The following is a 20,450-nucleotide window of genomic DNA, read 5'->3' as shown; positions in this document are numbered from 1 at the left end:
TCCAAAACTCTAAGGGAAATGTCTCACAAGGGCAATCTGAGAAAAGTTAATCATAGAATATATGGATAACCCTTCTCTTTGGGATGACGTGCATTCACTAAAGGAGATTTCTCAGAAAATGTTGAGGATTGGTCATGTTACATAAAGGGAAGGTTAGAAAGAAAAGAGATTTTTAAAATAAAGTGAGTTGACACCAGTACTCAGTTATCAGACTTTACAAAAAATGTGCTTGCTCTAAGAAATGATTGAAGAGCATCAAAGAAAACCTGATGATGTAAGGAGTTACCAGAAAATGAGCAAGCATATTTTTTTCAGATTTTTTAATATCAATTTATTTTGTATGAAGAAAGGAGGGCTATTGAGTTGATTGTATTCTGGAGAATATGAAAATGTAATTTCTCTGTTGCATTATAAGGTCAGATGTAGAAATTAGAAAATATTATCTTGTTTATCATAGAATTCCTACAGTACAGAAGCAGGAGGCTATTCAACCCATCAAGTCTACACTGATATAATTGAAATATTACTATTGAGAAAGTCTTGATAGCAAATAAAACATGAAGGAAATTAAAGTCACAATAAGGCATGCCCAAATTTCCAGACTTGGGTGACCCAGAGCTATAGAATCTTGGATTTTAAAAAAACTAATTCTGAACAGTGAGGCTTCACATGCCAATTTTTCAGATGCTATTCAAGTACAACAAGATTTATGATATTCTCAGTGAGGAAGAGCATCCCACACAGATCCAACCCCTACGCCATCTCTGCATTTTCCATGGCTATTCCATCGATTCTGCACATCTCTGGTCAAAATGGACAATTTAACATGGCCAGTCCAATTAACCTGCACATCTCTGGACTGTGGGAGGAAACTGGAGCATCCAACAGAAACCCACGCAGGCGCAGCGAGGATTTGTAAACTCCACAAAGACAAGGGTCCTTGGTGCTTTGAAGCAACAGTGCTAACCATTGGGCCACCATTCTGCCCCAATTAATTTTCATTTGTTTTGTTCAAGAAATATTTATATATCTCAAAGTTTTATTTCAATAGAAGAGGTGAACTGTTTCGTGTCTCAAGTAGTGAAGCATGAATTTGGCAGTAATTAATTGCATAGGTAGATATCAAGGGGAAAACAAATGGGGCTTGTGTCTGGAGTACACTCTATCAATAAAGAGAAGTGACTTGGTTTCTATCTCACCAACTATCTTGGATCTAGATTGATATAGGACACGTAATTATGCAGTTAATGGTAGGGCCCTGCTTAGTGTTGTTGAACAGAGAGACTGAGGGGTTCAGGTACATAGTAGACAGGGTGGTTAAGAAAGTGTTTAGCATGCTTCTCTTCATTGCTCAGGCCATTGAGTATAGGATTTGGGACGTCATGTTGACGTTGTACAGGACATTGGTGAGGCCACTTTTGGAGTACTGTCCACTGTTCTGGTCACTGTCCACTGTTCTGGACACTTTCCTCATTCCTGAAGAAGGGCCCGAAACGTCGATTCTCCTGCTCCTTGGATGCTGCCTGACCTGCTGCACTTTTCCAGCAACACATTTTCAGCACTGTTCTGGTAACCCAACTATAAGAAGGATATTATTAAATGGAGAGGGTTCAGAAAATATTTATCAGGATTTTGCCGGGATGGAGTCATGTGAGTTATAGATAGATGCTGGATAGGCTGGGACGTTTTTCACTGGAGAGTAGGAGATTGAGGGGTGACCTTAGAGAGGTTTATAACATCATGAGGGGCATACATAAGGTGAATAGCAAAGGTCTTTTCCGTAAGAATGAGGAGTTCAAAATTAGGGGGCATATTTTTAAGGTGAGAGGTGAAAGATTTAAAAGGAACCGAAGGGATAACTTTTTCACAGAGAGGGTAATTCATATGTAGAATGTCCTGCCAGAGGAAATGATTGATGCAGGTACATTTAAAAGACATGTGGATAGGTACATGAATAGGAAAGGTTTAGAGGGATATGGGCCAAATGCAAGCAAGTGGGATGAGTTTAGTTTGGGAAACTTGATTAACATGGATATGTTGAACTGAAGGGTCTGTTTCTGTGCTGTGTGAGACTCTATGACTCTAAGTACTTGAAGATGAGAATCTAGTAGATTAATGGATAGAAAATGAGAATCAAGAGCCAGGACCTCGCAGATGCACAATGGACTATTGCTCTCCTTTGGTGAAGCAAGTTTCTATGATTCATTGGTGAGACACTTTTAACAGCAGAGAGTAAGAAAATTTTCATTCTGCTACTCTAGGCTGGTTGAAACCTAATGGTCAAAAGTGAAAAGTCAGTTATCTTGTCCATTGCATTACCAAGTAATTGCTTCTTGTATTTTCTGATTTTGCTCACCTGCATTTTTCATACCTGAAATACACATCAATGATATTGTGAAGTTAACAATTTTGAAGAATTTTAGTTCAATGTTTAAAACAAATGTATACTATTTATCTTTCACAGATTGAACCTAATGCCTTCAACAATCGCAAGAAAACAGTTGTGCTACGAGGCTATAATTCCATTAGTGCACCTGACCTTCGATTATATCAACAAATTTTTGTACAATATGGTTATGAACTTGTCCTATCTCCAAATGTTAATGGAGGTTCAAGTTACAGGGAGGGCTCCAAATATAATGGTAAGAAACTATGTTTATTTTGTAAATGTACTGTTGTACAGGTTTTTTAGTGGAAATACTTGTCTGTTTTAAAGCAGTCAACTGTCTAAAATCTGTGTTCCATATTTAACATTTTGCTGAAAAGCCTTCGGTCTGTTTGGTTCTGCAGTTCGGAGGTCAGCTGAAAGACAAATAAGGTTTAGAACCCAACTTCAAATTAGAAATAATAGCATCTCATTTTTAGCCAACTCTGAAATTTCCCTTTGCATTGTTTGATCTGAGTTATGTAGCATTTGTATAATAGAACATTGACAGAGGTCCCCAAATTACTCCACTGAGAAAGAGAGAGCACAGTGACAGAACAGGAGAATGCAACCTGGCAATCACTTGGAAAGGGAACACACATTACCCAAAAACATCTTTGGCAAAGTTCAAGAAAGCTAGATGGTTGCTGACTTATGAGTTGATTATGGAGCACTTGAACTGGTGTTTACACCTGGTGGATTAAATGTAATATTTGTTTTGAGATATTTATCACATGGTAGTTCCTTACAGAAATTGAAAAGGCAATTGAAAAGGTTGAGTCCAAGAACAATTAATATGGTGGATGCTTGTACAGGGAGTGAGCTTTGAGTCATGATTTGCAGGGTTTGTTTGATATTCGAGCATATTCAAGAGTCAGCAACAGTTTAACCTGGGAGTAACCTGGATGTGATCTGCCTGTATAGTGGAACTGAACATGTAGATAGTAACTCTAAATTTGCTGGGTGACTTAAATGAGAAGAAATATATGAAGCCTGCCATAATGAAATGTTGACTTAAGTATTCTCTGTGTTTACAGAAAGGATATGTATGTTTAAATTAAGTGGAGATGGACTTAAATCATGTCTGGGCCATGCTTTGTTAAAAACAAATACAGGGCACTAGATGTGGAGTTGAAAAATGTGGTGCTGGAAAAACACAGCAGGCCAGGCAGCATCCTATTTGATAGCAAAACAAAGCAATTGACTAAAGGGTTGTGCTGTGTTAGTATCATACTATTGATTGGTGACATGAAAACTGTAAGGAAATAGCATTTATGAGCAGCCATGAGCAAGGTGGCCTGGTGCCAAGGTTCGGTAAAATCAAGCGATAAGCCTCCTTCTGTAGGAAACAAGCAGCTATCCTAATGAGTGGGAGAAGAATCTACTGTGGGAGATGTAACACACTTGTAATCTTTGCTGGTAGTTAATTAATCAATCTCTGAATATGCGACCATTTCAACTATTGATTACACAAGCTGCATGCATGGAACGGAATATAAGAGAATGCTCCTTACATCGATAATTAGCTAGCTCAAGAGCAGGAGTCATCTGATCAATGACTGAATGTTGAGAGGGAGCAGGCTGATCGTGTGTATCATTCTGACCTTCAGACAAGTCGATATACACTTTTCATTGTAAGCATTGTGTGGGTAAGCTTGTAATGTATACAATTATTGTCACATTTTGCTTCAATAACGAACAGTTGGGTATACTCTGTTGGAACTGCTTTGGATTATTGATATCCAGAGTAAACCTGACAGACCAGAGAAGGTAGGAATAAAAGCCTGCCAAAGGTTTGGTGCATGGCATGTGCCATAATGATACTGTACCAAGTTAGCTATTTAATTATTGAGCCTCGCATTCCATGATCAGGCTCGCACTTTGGGATGCTTTAAATCAATGACCAAGGCTCTATATAAATGCAAATTGTTGATCTCAAGTGCAAAGTAAACAAAGGCATTTACTCCCTTGGATGTGAGATACTACATTTACTTACATAGCCACTAATGTTCTGTTACTACCACCATAGGAGGTTTCTCCAAAAAGGACAGCATTTCTTTGCTGAACCTTCTACAGAAAGCCAGTCCTTCAGTATGCTGGCCTTGGTTATCCTGACTTAATCTCTTCACTATTTGAGCATTTGCCAAAGGGTTATTAAAACATGGACTGCATTACCACATGTGGACAATCCAACTGCAGAATGCTAGTATAATCACAGGACTATAAACTGTGTTCCATATGAGTTATTCCTGCTACGATGGAGTAATGGAGAAAATAAAAACTAAAATTGTATTAGGTACATCTGCACAAAATGGTAGTTATTTCATATCGTGGACAAATTACTGATAAAAGTCTGTACAATGATCAAGAAAGATCTGTGTGTATTGGAGTTTTGGAACTACAGTATTAAAGGTATTTTGCTAGGAGAAGTGGGCTCAACATTCAGAAGAAAATGAGAGACATACTTGAGCGCAAATTGAATAGCCATGACATAACCAGTCTGTGGAAGGTGTGTTTAGCGTGATAGTTTTTCCTGTGTGAAAGAATGTTTCAGTTTTTGTTTTGCTAACTATTAACTGTTGTTTTATGCCAATTTAAGTACTGTGGTATCTAGGAAAGTTGTGCATTTCTTGTGCCTTGAAGCTTTGAGTTTAAGGGAGTTGATCATTATTGAGGATATTGATGGATTCATCTAAAGGAGTTAGTGAGACCCAAAAGAGTAAAACCTGAAAATCTATATGTAGCCTTAAAGAGGAGCCATTGGGAAAGAAACTAATCAGGGCCCCAGATGGTGCTGGCTCTGGTAGAGGGGCGCGAAGGATTGAATCGTCTGTTTCTGCAACAAAATTTCTATAATCCTATACTGTAACAAATTGGATGTTGCAATTCTGTTATATTTTTAAAAATAATTCAGTAAAGTGCATTCTCTCAACAAAATGTTTATGTTGGCAGAGCAAACATTTTCTTTTCACATGAACATACTTAGAGTGCATTCTTTGCTGCAGTTACATATGCCCCAAAGGCCTCAAGCCCCAAACCCATCCAGAATGTTGCTCAGAAATGTTTACTGGCTGCAGACCAAGCTTCATAACCAGCAGTTTTGTAAAGCTATAAATACTGAAGTATCCATAGCTTCAATTTTTTATTTTGCTATCTTTCAAAGTAAGCAAGCACTTATGTTTAAATACCATGTACTAAAGATAAAAGCAAGTGTGGGGCAAAAAGCAGACGGTCTGACTGCAGAATGCCAGTGTAATCACAGGACTATAAACTGTGTTCCATATGAGTTATTCTTGTTCTTACTTCCAGCTACGATGGAGTAGTGGAGAAAATAAAAACTAAAATTGTATTAGGTACATCTGAACAAAATGGTAGTTATTTCACATCGTGGACAAACTACTAATAAAAGCCTGCAAAATGATCAAGAAAGATCTATGTGTAATGGAGTTTTGGAAGTACAGTATTAAAGGCATTTTACTAGGAGAACATAACCACCCTCCACCCTTTTCAACAACCGCTCCCCACCCCCTCACTGCCTCGATAAATTCAACAACTGGGGACTGTTTTTTGAGATGAAACTTATTTGGCTGCTTTTAAAAGTATATTGTTTATTACAAGTAGGAATAAGAATCCCATTTTTCACTCCTGCCAATTTTAATTAGTAAAATTCATTGGGGGAGAGGGTGGGTATTCACTTCAAAAAGTAAAGGAAATTCCTGAAAAATGTAAGAAGAAATGATAGATAAATATCAGTAAGCAATGTATAATATTGTTTCCTATCCAGTCTTTCCAGTTTTATTTTTCTGTTTTAAGTTGTACACATGTAATTTTTGTTTCTAATTATATTGAAGTAGATTTTTATTTATTGAGGTACTTTAGTCTCCCAGTTTCGAATTGCTTCAGCTCATTTTCTCGTGATTTTAAATATAAAAATAAGGTTGGAAAATGGGATAATGTAAGCTTTCAGTCCGGCGCATATGCACCACACATGTTTGTAATTATTATTTTGGAAACTGATTGACTTGTTACTCGACCTATTTAAGATTAAGAAATCTATTTTTCTTTGGTTGTAGAGCAGATTGTAAATAAACATGTGCAAGACTGGTAATAACATAGAAATGAATAAAAAAGGTTTTTGCATTGTTATGTTCAGTTTCAAGACAATGAAAGGAAAATCAGAATATAAAATCCCACTATTTGCTGTTCAACTTAAAACTAGTTACCATTTTGCTTCTGAACCATAAGCATGAGGTTTGACCATACCTCCCACCTCTGTGTCACACAAAAAACATACTGTATCTGTATGAGTATTTTTAAGATACCAAACATTTTATGTTCATAAAATCCATTGAATCACTGCAATGGAGGCTATTTTGCCCTTCAATTCTGTACTGACTCTCTGAAGAGCATTCCACTTTATTCCCGTAACCCCCTATTTACCATAAATACTCCACCTAGCCTGCACATCCCTGAACATTACAGGGTTATTTAGCATGGCCAATCCACCTAACCTGCACATCTGTGGAATGTGGGAAGAAACCGGACCACCCAGAGAAAACCCACACAGACATGGACAGAGCACAGACATTTGCCCAATTTCCATTCAATTTTTGCTATCTTCATCAATCCACACCACGTTCCAGGTTTAGATCTCTGGGAGAGGCTGCTGATTAAGTTTTTCATTAAGGCAAGAATGAGCAACCTTGCTCCCTCTTGCATCGCTGAATTAGCTTGAAGCAAGGGGACAATTCTAGTCTCTGTGTGGTCCTGCAGATACTGCCATGGATGGTGGAGCTTTGTTGTTTCTGAGCCTTGACCTAATTTTCATCCTGTCTGACCAGAGTTGCATTAGGAGTACAGTGAAACAGCTTGACATTTTTGGCCTATTCTCATGCTGTCTTCCATTATTCTCTCTCCTGTTTTTACACCGTTGGCCATGCCTCATGCACTTTTGCTTACTTTATTCTTACTCACTTACTGAGATAGTTGTTAGAATTTGGAATGCACCACTTGGGAGAGTGGTGGAAGCAGATTCCATGGGAGGTTTCAAAACAGAGTTGGATATATATTTGAAAGGTCTGAATTTCAAGGTCAATGGAGAGGGCAGTGGAGGCCCAGTCTCTGGATTAATTTAAGAAAGAGTTGGATAGAGCTCTCAAAGATAGTGGAATCAAGGGTTATGGAGATAAGGCAGGAACAGGATACTGATTAGGAATGATCAGCCATGATCATATTGAATGGCGGTGCAGGCTCGAAGGGCTGAATGGCCTACTCCTGCACCTATTGTCTATTGTCTATTGTCATATAACTGGAGAGTGGGACCATCTGGGTAGGTCTTTTGGGAGCCGGTACAGGCACAATGGGTTGAATGGCCTCCTTCTGTCCTGTAAGATTCTATGAAGCTATGATTCTTAAATGCTCCTATGTTAGTTATTTCCCTCTGATTTTCAATGACCTTTGTGCTTTTCCTCTTTCCATCTCTGTCAAACTTCACTAATTCTCTTCTGCCTCATTATCTTACGCACCCAATTTATTGTCCATCCTATTGGCTCACTTGTTCATACTCTGGCCCTTGATGCACTTACATATTTCATCATACTCCATCCATTGATCTATCCACTCGCATACCTCACCACATTGTTCCATGTTCCTCACATGTATCATTTCAGTCCTCTTTGTGATCCCATCACTTCAACATTTCCTATCAGATCCTCACTCTTGCTCAATGCACCCTTTCCCTATTCTGCCCCATCACTTTCACACTTCTCTAATTAAAATCACAAAGTTATTCTCCTATTTATTTTTCTCCCTGTTGTACTTTAGTCTTAGTTCCCACCAATGCACTTTCTGCAAAGAACTAGTAGTTCTATTCCTATCCTTTCACACTCCTATGCCTGCATTACTATTTTCATCTCTCCTACGGCAATTGGAAATTTCTTTTGTTTCATAAGCATTCATAAGGTTTCTAATATACTTACTAGCAGTCAAACAATATGACAGCAGAACTGTAGACAGAATGAGAAATGGAGGTATGACCCAATTTTTTTCAGGCTGTCCTATGCCCCTATTATAGTTAACTAAAATAGTAACAGTACTCTACTCTTCATATTGCCCTTTCTTTTTGATCTAAGCACCTAGAAACCAGTGCTATACTTCACTTTGAAATTGCTGAAATCACTTCAAAGCTTGTCTGTAAACAAGTGATGTGAATGAGCTTTGTGAGAAGCCAGAACAGAGCTAGGACATTTAGGAGAAATGAGGCCAGGAGTGGGTAGATGCTAGAGGTCAGATTGCCAAAGACTAAAATATCATGATTGGTTGGGCAGCTGGAGGACCAAGTACTGTGAGCTAAAAGTAGACTGCTGACTTCCAAATGCAGGGAAATGGGAAAAGATAACAAGCAAGCCAGAGAGTGAACCTTGTCAGAAGAGAGCTGTGAGTGGGAGAAGAGGCTAGTGGCTGGAGGCCAAAGGGAAGAGAATTAGAGCAAGTTTAAACCTTGAATTAAAATTAGACAGCTGAACTATTTGAGACTGAAACATATCTCTTAGCAAGGGTCTGGGATGGGAGGAGCTGGGTCTGTGTGGGAGTCATAGTGAACCACCTGGGTACAAACTTGATCTTAAATGTTATAAAGGAAGCTTTCTCAAGATTCACTTCCTTTCATTTGATCTTTGATCCTGCCCTATAGATTTTATAAGGTGTTAACTGCAGTTGGCCTGTAGATGGTTTGAAGCATGTTATCTCCTTTGTGCCACAAATTGAGAAGTCCAGCATTCATTTATTAACTCTTTAGACAGCAGCATGGTCATTTAGCTTCTTCCTTTTAATGGCTTGTGTACTGCATGCATTACTATGTCTTTTCTTGCATTATTTAATCTCAAGTGACTTGATTCAACTTGGCTAGAAATCCTAAATTTGACTAAGGAAACAACACTAGAATATTATCAAATGTTATTCAAGCTGGTACATAAAATAATGAGAGAAAATGTAGTGTGTTGTGGTTTTAGGTTTGCTCACACAAACTTACCATTCTCACACCAGAATTAGGAAAAGGGAAGAGGTTCCATTTATTTTGAAGATATGTTATGGAATTGCTCATCAGACAGATTTGTTACAGAAGTTAAATTACTTTTGATACAGGAAAATACAATGACATGCTGCAAACTAGTATAGTAATGGTTGTTTGTAACATGTTTTATATATTGATTTCTTGCTCAGTAACATGTTCTGTCAAAGAGATATAACAACATATGAATACAAACTTTATATATCAATTTTATTGTAAAGGCAGCCAACAGTGATTCCAGTATCAGACAGAATTGTGGAGGTGAAGCAGATTAAGATGCCTAAAGCATCTGAAATCAACATTGATGACTAGCCAGAAAATTTCAACGATCAAGCACTCAGCACAACATAGCTGTCCCATGAGCACAAAATGATCTTTATCTGAAAAATTTGAATTACCAGTAATTTAAATAGAGTAACTTTAAAATAGAGAATTAATCTCCTTCAATTCTCTGTCAAGCTTCAAGCATATCTTTTGGCTCATCATAAGAAATATCTTAGGATGTCGAGTTAAGTAAGATATACCCTGTAAAATGTCTTATGAAAATTAGTTTTAGCACATCTGCAAAACAAATAAATTAAACTTTTGTTTCTCTTGCTGTATGTCATCACATTTCTTTACAGCCTATAGAAACTGCCTTCATAATAATTTGTTAATGACAATATTTAAATTGGTCATTCTACAAAATACAGTAGTTTTAATAGGGTCAAAATTATTCTGTTCTGATAATTATCACTTATTGTACCACTTCATGCTTAACACCAAATAAGAACATTACTCTAAGATTCCCCATCCCACATTGTCCCAAGCTCCCATCCCCATCATAACTTGCAGAGTGGGTTATTTTGCTTTATGGGAAAATAGTACAAAACATTCCTGCAGTGGAAATGTTTGTTTTACTTCTGAGTTTTAACTCTGTAAAAGTATTCACCTCTTTACCTAGAGCAAACTGTGCTTCTTTTGAATACTGCTCATTGACAGGTCTCTTTATATAAAGTATTTAGATCTTTCTGATGACCTTTTTTCCAAAGAATTTCCTTTCAGCCATAAATGGTCTCAACAGAGAGAGTTGTGTCTGGTTTCTGTGCCAGTGAAATTCAACTGTTTCCTAAACGGGATTGCTAGTGATGTTTGTAAATGACAACCAGATGTTTTATACTATACACTGATTGTAATGTCTGTATATTTTAGGACTTTAGGGGCTCCTTATAATCCTTCTCAGTCAGAATAATTGACGTTTTTGCTCGGTCTAGCTTGATTGATTGTATAGTAAATGTTGTTAATGCCTAATTACCAAAGAGCAAGGAGTCTGTTTGAAACAAGTAAAAGCCTATTATGTATTTACTGTTTAGGAGAGAAAAAACAAATGATTATAAAGTTGGATTTTAGGAATTTTGCAATAATCTAGAGAATCTATGTGTAATATGCATTGGTCCCTGCATGTTAGTTTAGGAGCAGTAAAAAGAAAGTTGTATCTAGGCACGGTGGCTCAGTGGTTAGCCACTGCAGCCTCACAGTGCCAGGGTCCCAGGTTCAATTCCAGACTCAGGCAACTGTCTCTGTGGAGTTTGCGCATTCTCTCTGTGTCTGTGTGGGTTTCCTCTAGGTGCTCCAGCTTCCTCCCACAGTCCAAAGATGTGCAAGTCAGATGGATTGGCCATACTAAATTGCCCATAGTGTTAGGTGCATTAGTTAGATGGAAATGGGTCTGAGTGGGTTACTCTTCAGAGAGTTGGTGTGGACTTGTTGGGCCGAAGGGCCTGTTCCCACATAGTAGGTAATCTAATCGAGAGATTGTATTTACCTCGAATACTTGCATCTACCTGAACACATCTGCTACAAAAGCTAATAAAAAAAATCAAAGTTTCATTTCAACAGCCACAGAAATAAGGACAAAACCTCAGCACATTGAGCCCATGTAGCTTTATCCTTGTATTTATCTGCATTGCCAATGACTTCAGAGAAGCTTTGGAAAACCATTCACTATTACCTTGTCTTAATATGATTAAAAAAGAAATAAATAGTATTGTGTGGCTTAGTGACAATCCCTTCCAAAGAAACAGCGATTAAAATGTTGTTGGAGAAACTAACTAGCTACGGTTTCTGATCGCTACCGAGAGTCTGGAGGGAGTGTGCCAGGAGTTAGCACTTGAACATTGCTGGCAAGTTGTGGCAGGCCTTCTGGCAAGAAGGCTTCCCAGGTGAAAACTACTAGTTTTGATGATTAAGTGATTAATATGTTTGGGAAAAGAGGCTGAACTGTACACAACAAATGGACATGCTGCTCATCACATAGCAGCAAGTCTGGACAATAGCAAATGCAAAACCTATGCTGTTTGCAACACCCAACAATCCAGAACCAGGTAGGGAAAAGATCAATGACCTGAAGAAAACGTGTACATTAATCTTACAAAATACTTCCAACCCTAAGCATCTCCCTCAAGAAGAGATGCTACATATTATCTCTGCACAATCCATAGTTCTGTCTCTGCCTCTCCGTTCCAAATATTTTACATAATTTCAGTTTGAGGAATCCTGCTGCAATCAAAATGTTTGCAAAATGCCAAACTGCTACATGATTATATGGAGGAAACTGAAGCTGGGCTTTGACACATGAAATCCTTGTTAAGATAAACTAGCTGCACGATGCATGCTCATTAAGGATCAATCTGGTTACTAGAATGTGCACTTCGAATGTTACTGCAATTCTGATACAGTTGGTGCTCAAATTGTGTGCAAGACTCCTTTAAAAACCCAAATGAATGGGGATGCTGAGTAATAGCTGAAATGCTAAATACCAATATCAAATGAGTGCTGTAAGGGAAGTCTTGTTAAACCCTCATTATTAAAACATACATTATCTTTCTTGTTGTATTTGTTAATCAATCTGTTTCTGGATTATTTTGGTGTTGTTAGACACAGTGCACAATCACTGTGCATCATTTATTTGACTACTGTACAACTGAATCTGATCTTGAGTTCATTTGTGTGTGATTATGAATATTCCTCTGAGGTATAGCTTCCTATTTGTAGTAATTGGAGGTAGATGAGGGTGACTGGAGGCATGCACCAAGGATGCTACATGAACACATGAGTATATTGTCCCTTTCTCGTGCACAGGAGAACATTTTGTCTATCTGACTGAGAATTGTAACCTAAGGAAACTGCATCTGAAGAACACCAAATGGAATTACGTGTGGTCCTGCAGTGACTTACAAACCATTGCCAGGAGTGAAACGAACTTGCCAATAGCTGTGAGCCTAGAGTTGTATTGATCACTGGTGTAGCAGGATCCTTCCAGGCTAATACAGGAGCTGTGCTTCATATCTACAACTCATTATCTAAATCTACAACAACACACTTACTCCAAAGCAGGTTACTGATACATTAAAGCATCTTTCACCCTACATACTAGGGTACTGTGGATAGGTGGACAATTAAAATAATTTTTTGATACTCACATGTTGGAGGTGTAGTGGTGACCTTCCTAGTTTCCTGATAAACAAATTAACTATAGATTCCTCTTCCATCTGTAACATTCTATTTTTTTTAACTTGCTTTCATTTTGTTTGAATTGGCATTGTTTTTACACATGGGATGTCTCACCTAACATGCCAGCAGAAAATTAATAACTATATGGTTAGGAATAGATAAAGTCACCATAGCCTCAGTGATAAGCTGTTGCATGACAGAAAGGAAGAGACAATTGGTGGTGAGTTTAACTTGAGGGTCACCATGCCTCAGGCAAGGAGTAAGGTTGAGAAGGTAGGACCTTAATGGTGACCTCAGCTGGTACAGGGATTGGAATCATGTCGTTGGAATTGCTGTGCATCGCAAACCAACCATCCAGCCAGCTGAATTAGCAAACCCCTGCCTTATGAATACATGTTCAATGAATACCTTATCTATTCTCAATTACTTTGCATATTTAAACAAAATAAAGGAGGACTTGTACAATAATTTTCATGACAATCGGTTGTTGCAATGTAAGTGACAGCTAAAGAAACTATTTTGAATTAGAGTCACAATTGTAATGGAAGAAATGTAGCAGCTAGGTTTCCAAAGTGATCTTGACCAGTTTTTGTTTTGTGTGATATTGATTGAGAGATAAACATTGGCCGAGACTCCGAGGTCATCTTCAAAGTAGTCTCACAGGAAATTTTTAAAACCATATGAGAGGAAAGATGAGAGACAGGATTTAATCTAGCCTGTTGAAGGCAGATCCATGGCATCGGGAAACGTTTAATTGCGGGAGTGATTCTACATTAGGATCGTCGTATTGGCAAAACCTCCCTTGGTTAAGACAAAGGGGCCGCTGTAAGATTCAAGACTGCCAGCAGTGGGATATCAGTTAGGATTATTAGTGAGTCAACCGATAGCCTCTTTATCCCTGAGCCCAGTGGAAATCAGTGATAGGTACAGGATGTCTTTCCCACATTCTTAAGGGTACCAAGTAAACATTGTAAAACTATGATGTCGAGGTGCTGGTATTGGATGGGTGTTGAAAAGCTTGCATTTTCAAGTGAACCTGTTGGGCTATAACCCAAAGATTAGTAAAACTAGGTTTTCCAACAATCTACCTCCTGGGTGGTGGACTCATCAAACAATCTGAGCCAATTAACTACATCTAGGTGGGGAGGGGAGTGCCTCTGAAAGCCAATCCCTGCATTGTAACTGACCCCTTTCCCTTCCTACCAATTCACCCCACACTACAATCTCCAACCCACTCTTTCACCATTCCCTTATATCTGTAGTAGGGAAACGGCAAGTGTCTATTGTAAAGGATGTGGTAAAAGCAACTTGAAAATTACTGACCTTATTGCAGAAAGTCTGCATGAATTGTGAAAGCAAATTCATGTTTGAGAAATCTACTGGAGTCTTTTTTTGAGGGTGTTACTCATAGCATAGCTGAGGAAGATGTGGTACTCTTGAATTTTCAAAAAGCTTTTGATGAAATCCCGGGGTGGCATGGTGGCTCAGTGGTTAGCACTGTTGCCTCACAGCACCAGGGTCCCAGGTTCAGTTCCAGCCTCGGGCGACTGTCTGTGTGGAGTTTGCACAATCTCCCCATGTCTGCATGGGTTTCGTCCGGCTGCTACGGTTTCCCCCCACAGTCCAAAGATGTGCAGGTCAGATGAATTGGCCATGCTAAATTACACCTAGTGTTAGGTGCATCAGTCGGTGGGAAATAGGTCTGGGTGGATTACTGTTCAGAGGGTAGGTGTGGACTGGTTGGGCCGAAGGGCCTGTTTCCACACTGTAGGGAATCTAATCTAATCTAAGACGTTATATGCAAAATCAAAGATGTGAGATTGGTGGTTACTTGTTTGCACAGATTGAGAATTGGTAAACAGCCAAGAAGTCGAGAGTAGGAATAAAACACTTTGGAGTGGAAGGCAGTGATTGTAACATGGTCATAGAATATGAGTTGTCTGATTGGGGCTGCAAATCTGCTTCAATCAGGGAGCCATGGCTCACAGATTAGAATAGTAGTTCACTCTGGGAGCTGGCTCTGAGGGAGCTGGATCAGTGTCATGGACTCTCCATGTGTAAACAAAGGGGGACTTGGTGATGTGATACCAGCCCCTGCAGAGTTATTTCTCTGACAAGTGGGTTAAAGGAGGGTTAATACTTGGGCTTGAGCTATTCACTATATGATTTAATGAAGGAATTGAGAGTGAGAAAATGATGGGTGGGGATATGAGTGGTGAAGAAGACAAAAAGAGGCTTCAGGGTAACTTAATTAAGTTGAATGTGGGCAAATAATGGCACATGTAGTAAAATGAGGATAGAAAATCAAAATGGCAGGGTATTGTAATAGAGTGAGATTGGAAAAGATTGATATTTAAAAGGCTGTGTGTCTTTGTATGCCAGTCACTGAAGGTAAGCAGGTGCACCAAGCAGTAAGAAAGGCAAATGATATGTTGTGTTATGACACGGGGTAAACCCTCCTGCTTAATTTAAACCAGCAACACAGAAAAGATTTATCCTGTGCAGTAACCTGTGAAAATTTAAGAGGCCAACAACTATTAAATTAACAACTTTATTTCTTAAAGTATAATAGAGAATAATTAACAAATGACTATTTACAACTCCTTCCTCCAACCTTTCTTTTACCTTCCCTTCTATAATACTAGTCCGATAAAACCCCCAATTAGGATTTACCAAAAATTCAAATTTTCAAAACCGGCCAAATGTTGAATCTTCTCTTATATCTTCCTTGGTCTTCTTTTATTTTTCTTAGGGATTTCTGTTTCACTGGTTATGGATCGATAAATTTACCGTTAAGAGAACTATTCTCCAGGCAGTCTGCAGTTGCTGGTGGCTTGGCAGTTCCTGATACAGCACCAAGTCATCTGAACAAGATATAATGTAACATTTGGTGGAACAACTAGATTAGCTGGTTGCCTGAAGACGACAAAACAAATTTGAATTAGGCCAATCAGTTCAAATTATACCCCAAAAAATAACAAACTCAAATCAAGTTTGAGTTTAGCATATTAACAATCTTCATAGCAGTTGGCCTTTATTGCAAGAGTGTTTGAGTACAGGAACAAGAAGCATTGTGTGCTGTTTTGGTCTCCTTATCTAAGAAAAGATATATTTATCACAGAAGCAGCACAGCAAAGGCTCATAAGCCTGATTCCTGGGGTGAAAATATGTTGCTGGAAAAGCACAGCAAGTCAGGCAGCATCCAAGGAGCAGGAGAATCGACGTTTCTCCTTCTTCAGGAATCTTTCTCCTCAAAGATGATTCCTGGGGTGACAGGTTTATCGTATAAGGAGAGGTTAAGTCGATTGGGCTTGTAATCAGAGAAGTTTAGAAGAATGACAATGAGTCTCATTGAAACATATAAGATTCTGACAGGGCTGGACCGACTCGATTCAGGGAAATTGTTTCCCTGACCCGCATGGTACAGAACAAGGACTTACAATCTCCATATGCAAAGTAGGTTATTTTGGACTGAGATGAAGAAAGTTGTTTTCACTCAGAGGGTGATGAACTATGGAATCCTCCACCATGGAAGGCTTTGGAAGTGAAGTCATTGAATATACTTCAGAAGGAATAGATTTCTAGATTTGGAGGGAGTCAAGATGTGTGAGGAGACAGCCGGAGTATGGCATTGAGTTAAAGGATCAGCCATGTTGAATACTGGAGTGGCTGCAATGGGACAAATGGCCATTACTACCTTTACGTTCTGTTTCAGTGTCCCTTAGACAACAATTCTGCAACAGGACTTAAGCCCACCATCTTCTGACTCAGGTTTAGAGTGATACCAACTTAACCACAGCTGACTTGGTTAAACTTCTTATCTATGCAGTTTGGCACTCGTTAAAACAGCTAGTATATCACCTGTTGACAAACATTAGGAAATACAAAAATAATGATGCATCTCAGAAGTAAATAGGTGGAATAATTCCCCTCAATAAATATCGTGAAAATGTAAACTGATTATTTAAAGTGGGTTCACCATAGCTTGTTCACAGAAAAGACACCTTTATCTACATGTTGCAAGACTTGATGCTAATTTTGCCCTTGCAACAAAGATTTATTGATATGTTCCAGTCTACAGCAGATCTGTCCCACTGCTGAATTTGGAATGTTGTCATTTGTAGCTTAACATTTTAAACATTTTACTATTTCCAATATCCTCCATTTCCCAGCTCTGTTTTTGTGGTGTCACTGAATTATTGTGGTTAAAAATACATTCAATTGTATTACTGCAACTAGACACAAAAGTCAGACTGGAAGAAGTTGGTTCATAAAAACGACTTCAGTTTTTCTCAATTTAATCTTGTTTCTTTCCTGTGACTGCAGGTATCCTTCAGAGCTATGCTGCCCCAGGTTGCAGTAAATAATCAACCCCATCTTCTTTTGTATGAAAACCATGAAACCATGAAAAGTTAACTCCCAAATCATCATCCACATTATGGTCTGGCAGCTAGCTATTCTTCAATGGAGTGATTGTATGAAACAAAGATGTATTATAATTTGAGTAGTCTCTTCACTTCATTATCTAGCCATAGTTCTAAGGATTAACAGCATCTCTTCTTTAGAAAGAGAGTGAGAGACAGTTTGAATACCCATAGCTTGAGAGACACACAAGTGTGAAGCAAAGCGAAGCCTGAATGAATTGTACAGTGATTAAAATCAGGCCATTGGCACCATTCTGTACGACACCCTAGCCATCTGACCTAACTGACATCTCTGCACTTACGTACAGTCACAGCATTAATATAAAGTTCTGACACAGTTTTCAATGAGCTATATTATGTGTGATATGGTTAGGCTGGGTGATCAGGTTCCCTTATCTGGTGCTGGTTCTTTTTACAAGTTGTGTTGATGTGATGGTTTTGGCTTATACCCAAAAGGATTTTTCTTTAAGGTAACAATTTGGAAGCTTTCGGAGATTTCCATTTATAGGCAGATCTGAGTTTGCTGGGGCCTGTTAACTGCTTTGAATATCGCCAATTTGCTTCTGAAAGATGACAATAAGACATGAAGTTGGGAGCCAACGTGTCAACATTGGCTCCTACACTTATGTGAAGATTCTTATGTGGTGACTCAGTTGCACAACTGCTGTATGTATATATTCCTTCCTAGCCAAACTGAGCAATAATCAGTCAGAAAAGCAGAGCCAAGCTGGCTGGCTGCAGATTGTGACCATTATGTTGTGACCATCTGCTCACCAGTAATTCCCAACTAATTTGTGAATTAGCTTGGGGCTTTTAGCCTTATTTTGACTACAGTTTTCACCAGACCTTGACAATGTATGAGCCAATGTCCAAGAACCATGCGAAAGCAATTATGATGTCTTTGTGCTGTTCCTTCCTTACTATAGAAAATGGTGTTCCAGTGACTTTGTACATAGTGATTATTCAAGTAATAAATCTGAAGATTTGACTGAAGCCATCACCGTTTATAGTAATCTGCAATGATTTATGATTCTGTATTAATACACTCAGATGGACATAGTTTTTACACTTAGATAGTTATCACAAGATCATTTATGCTTTGAAATCTCCGTTAGCAGGTAATTTTGATGCCACTAATGTAAATATTAAAAAGTGATGATGCCAAGACTGAACCTTGCAACTCACCATTATTTGTTAATTAATATCTGATCATCTTCTCCATGAGATGTATGTGAACGTTGTGATTGGTAAGCATGACTGTTAGTGGGGGCAACATTAGTTTGCAGTGTATTGTTCTAAGTATTTTCAACAGTAGAGAGTCTCCCCAAAACACCCATACAGCAGTCAGATCTGCTATTCGGAGTCCGAATGAATGGTTAGCTTCTATGTGGCTTGAGTGCACTCGGAGAAAGTGAGGACTGCAGATGCTGGAGATCAGAGCTTAAAAATGTGTTGCTGGAAAAGCGCAGCAGGTCAGGCAGCATCAAAGGAACAGGAGAATCGAAGTTTCGGGCATAAGCCCTTCTTCAGGAATTCCTGCTGCGCTTTTCCAGCAACACATTTTTAAGCTTGAGTGCACTCACTTAGTTTCAAGTATTCTGTCTCAATGTAAACTCAAAGACTATAAGTTTGCCTTATAGCTTAAGGAAAGCCACTGCACAAATATGGAGCAAGGCAGAATCTCAATGAATTACCACAGCCACATTGGCTGCTGTAGATTGGTGACTGTTTAAACTCCAATAATGTTGAAAACATGGATTTCTAAACTAGCACATGGAAAGTAAGAATGTACAGGCTTATGAGTTTGTGAGTATAGCAGAGAAATGTCTATTTTCTATTAATCTCCAGTTTATAGTTGGCAATGCAATAATAAGTTTGAAATAAGTAAAAGCAACTAGATTAAAGTAAAATCATGTATAAGATTAAGGTTAAGGTAATGGCAGGACAGATCAGACTAGAGGAATTCCTGCCCTGTGCCATGTGGGGAGTCATGGACACTTTTTACACAGACGAAGAAAGTGAAGGAAGCTGCTTAAACTGGAGCTTGAGCAGTTGCTGGAGTCACTGAAGTAAATCCATGAGCAGATGATCACTTGATAGTACATCCAGAGAGACTAAAAGTTAGAGACAAGCAGGAAATTGGTTGGGCACAGACAAAGTATGTTCCCTCAAAAGAGAAAAGTTGGACAAAATGTCCAGAGCTCCTTGGATGACAAGGTAGGATGTAGCTAACATAAGAGTTCTATAGCACATCAATAGTAAAAGAATGGTAAAAGCAATTGAGCTGATTAAGGTTGAAAAATAGCATTTACACATCGAGGCAAGAGACTTGCCAAAAGTCTTAAATGAATACTTTGCATCTGTCATTACCAATGAGGCAGATGCAGATCAGTCTGCATTAACAGAGGATGAAACTCAGTCACTATAAGGGTTTAACATTAACAAGGAGGATGTATTGTATAAGGCTGTCAGTAGTTAAAGTTGAAAAGGCATTGGTGCTGGAAGCATTCAAGAATATTATGGGAAGTGAGACTGGAAATTGTCGAAGCATCAAGGCACTTATCTTTCAATTTTCTTTGGATGTGGGGTTTCTGCTGAAGGATTAGACAATAACAAACATTACGGCCATGTTCAAGAAAGATTGTAAGAATAAATCCAGCAATTATAAGCCAGTCAGTTTAACTATGATGGTGAGGAAACGTCTGGAAACAGCCTTTTGGAAATGGGACAGAATGAATAGTTGTCATAGGTGTGGGCATGTTCGCTGAGCTGGGAAGTTGATTTACAAACATTTCATCCCCTGTCTAGGTGACATCTTCAGTGTTTGAGCCTCCTGTGAAGCACTGCTGTACTGTGTCTTCTTGAATTTATTTGGATCCATTTTTGCCATGGCATTTATTAGCTAGTTTTTGTTCATAGATGCGGATTGCAAGTTGCCCGTTTGCAAAGACTGCATGAAACACTATATAGGGCAAACTGGCAGACAACTAGCGATTCACATCTACAAACACCGGGCAACTAGCCATTAAATGCCACGACC

At 38.7% G+C, this 20,450-nt stretch overlaps 1 protein-coding gene across 3 annotated transcripts in view; it reads left to right on the top strand.

The window, feature by feature from the left end:
• Positions 1-20,450, top strand: part of cped1 (cadherin-like and PC-esterase domain containing 1) — a 203,767-nt gene that overhangs the window by 24,610 nt on the left and 158,707 nt on the right. For all 3 annotated transcript variants that reach the window (XM_087997182.1, XM_087997183.1, XM_043709611.2), the window contains exon 2: positions 2,465-2,642. In XM_087997182.1, the coding sequence (XP_087853308.1) occupies positions 2,465-2,642 (178 nt within the window). The remainder of the gene's footprint in view (positions 1-2,464; positions 2,643-20,450) is intronic.

The sequence above is a fragment of the Chiloscyllium plagiosum genome, unplaced genomic scaffold (genome assembly GCF_037043375.1).
Source record: "Chiloscyllium plagiosum isolate Xiang-an unplaced genomic scaffold, Cpla_swu_hap1 HiC_scaffold_19, whole genome shotgun sequence".
NCBI lineage: Eukaryota > Metazoa > Chordata > Chondrichthyes > Orectolobiformes > Hemiscylliidae > Chiloscyllium > Chiloscyllium plagiosum.
The sequence above is the reverse complement of the archived record's forward strand: the minus strand, read 5'-3'. Positions and strand labels throughout refer to the sequence as shown.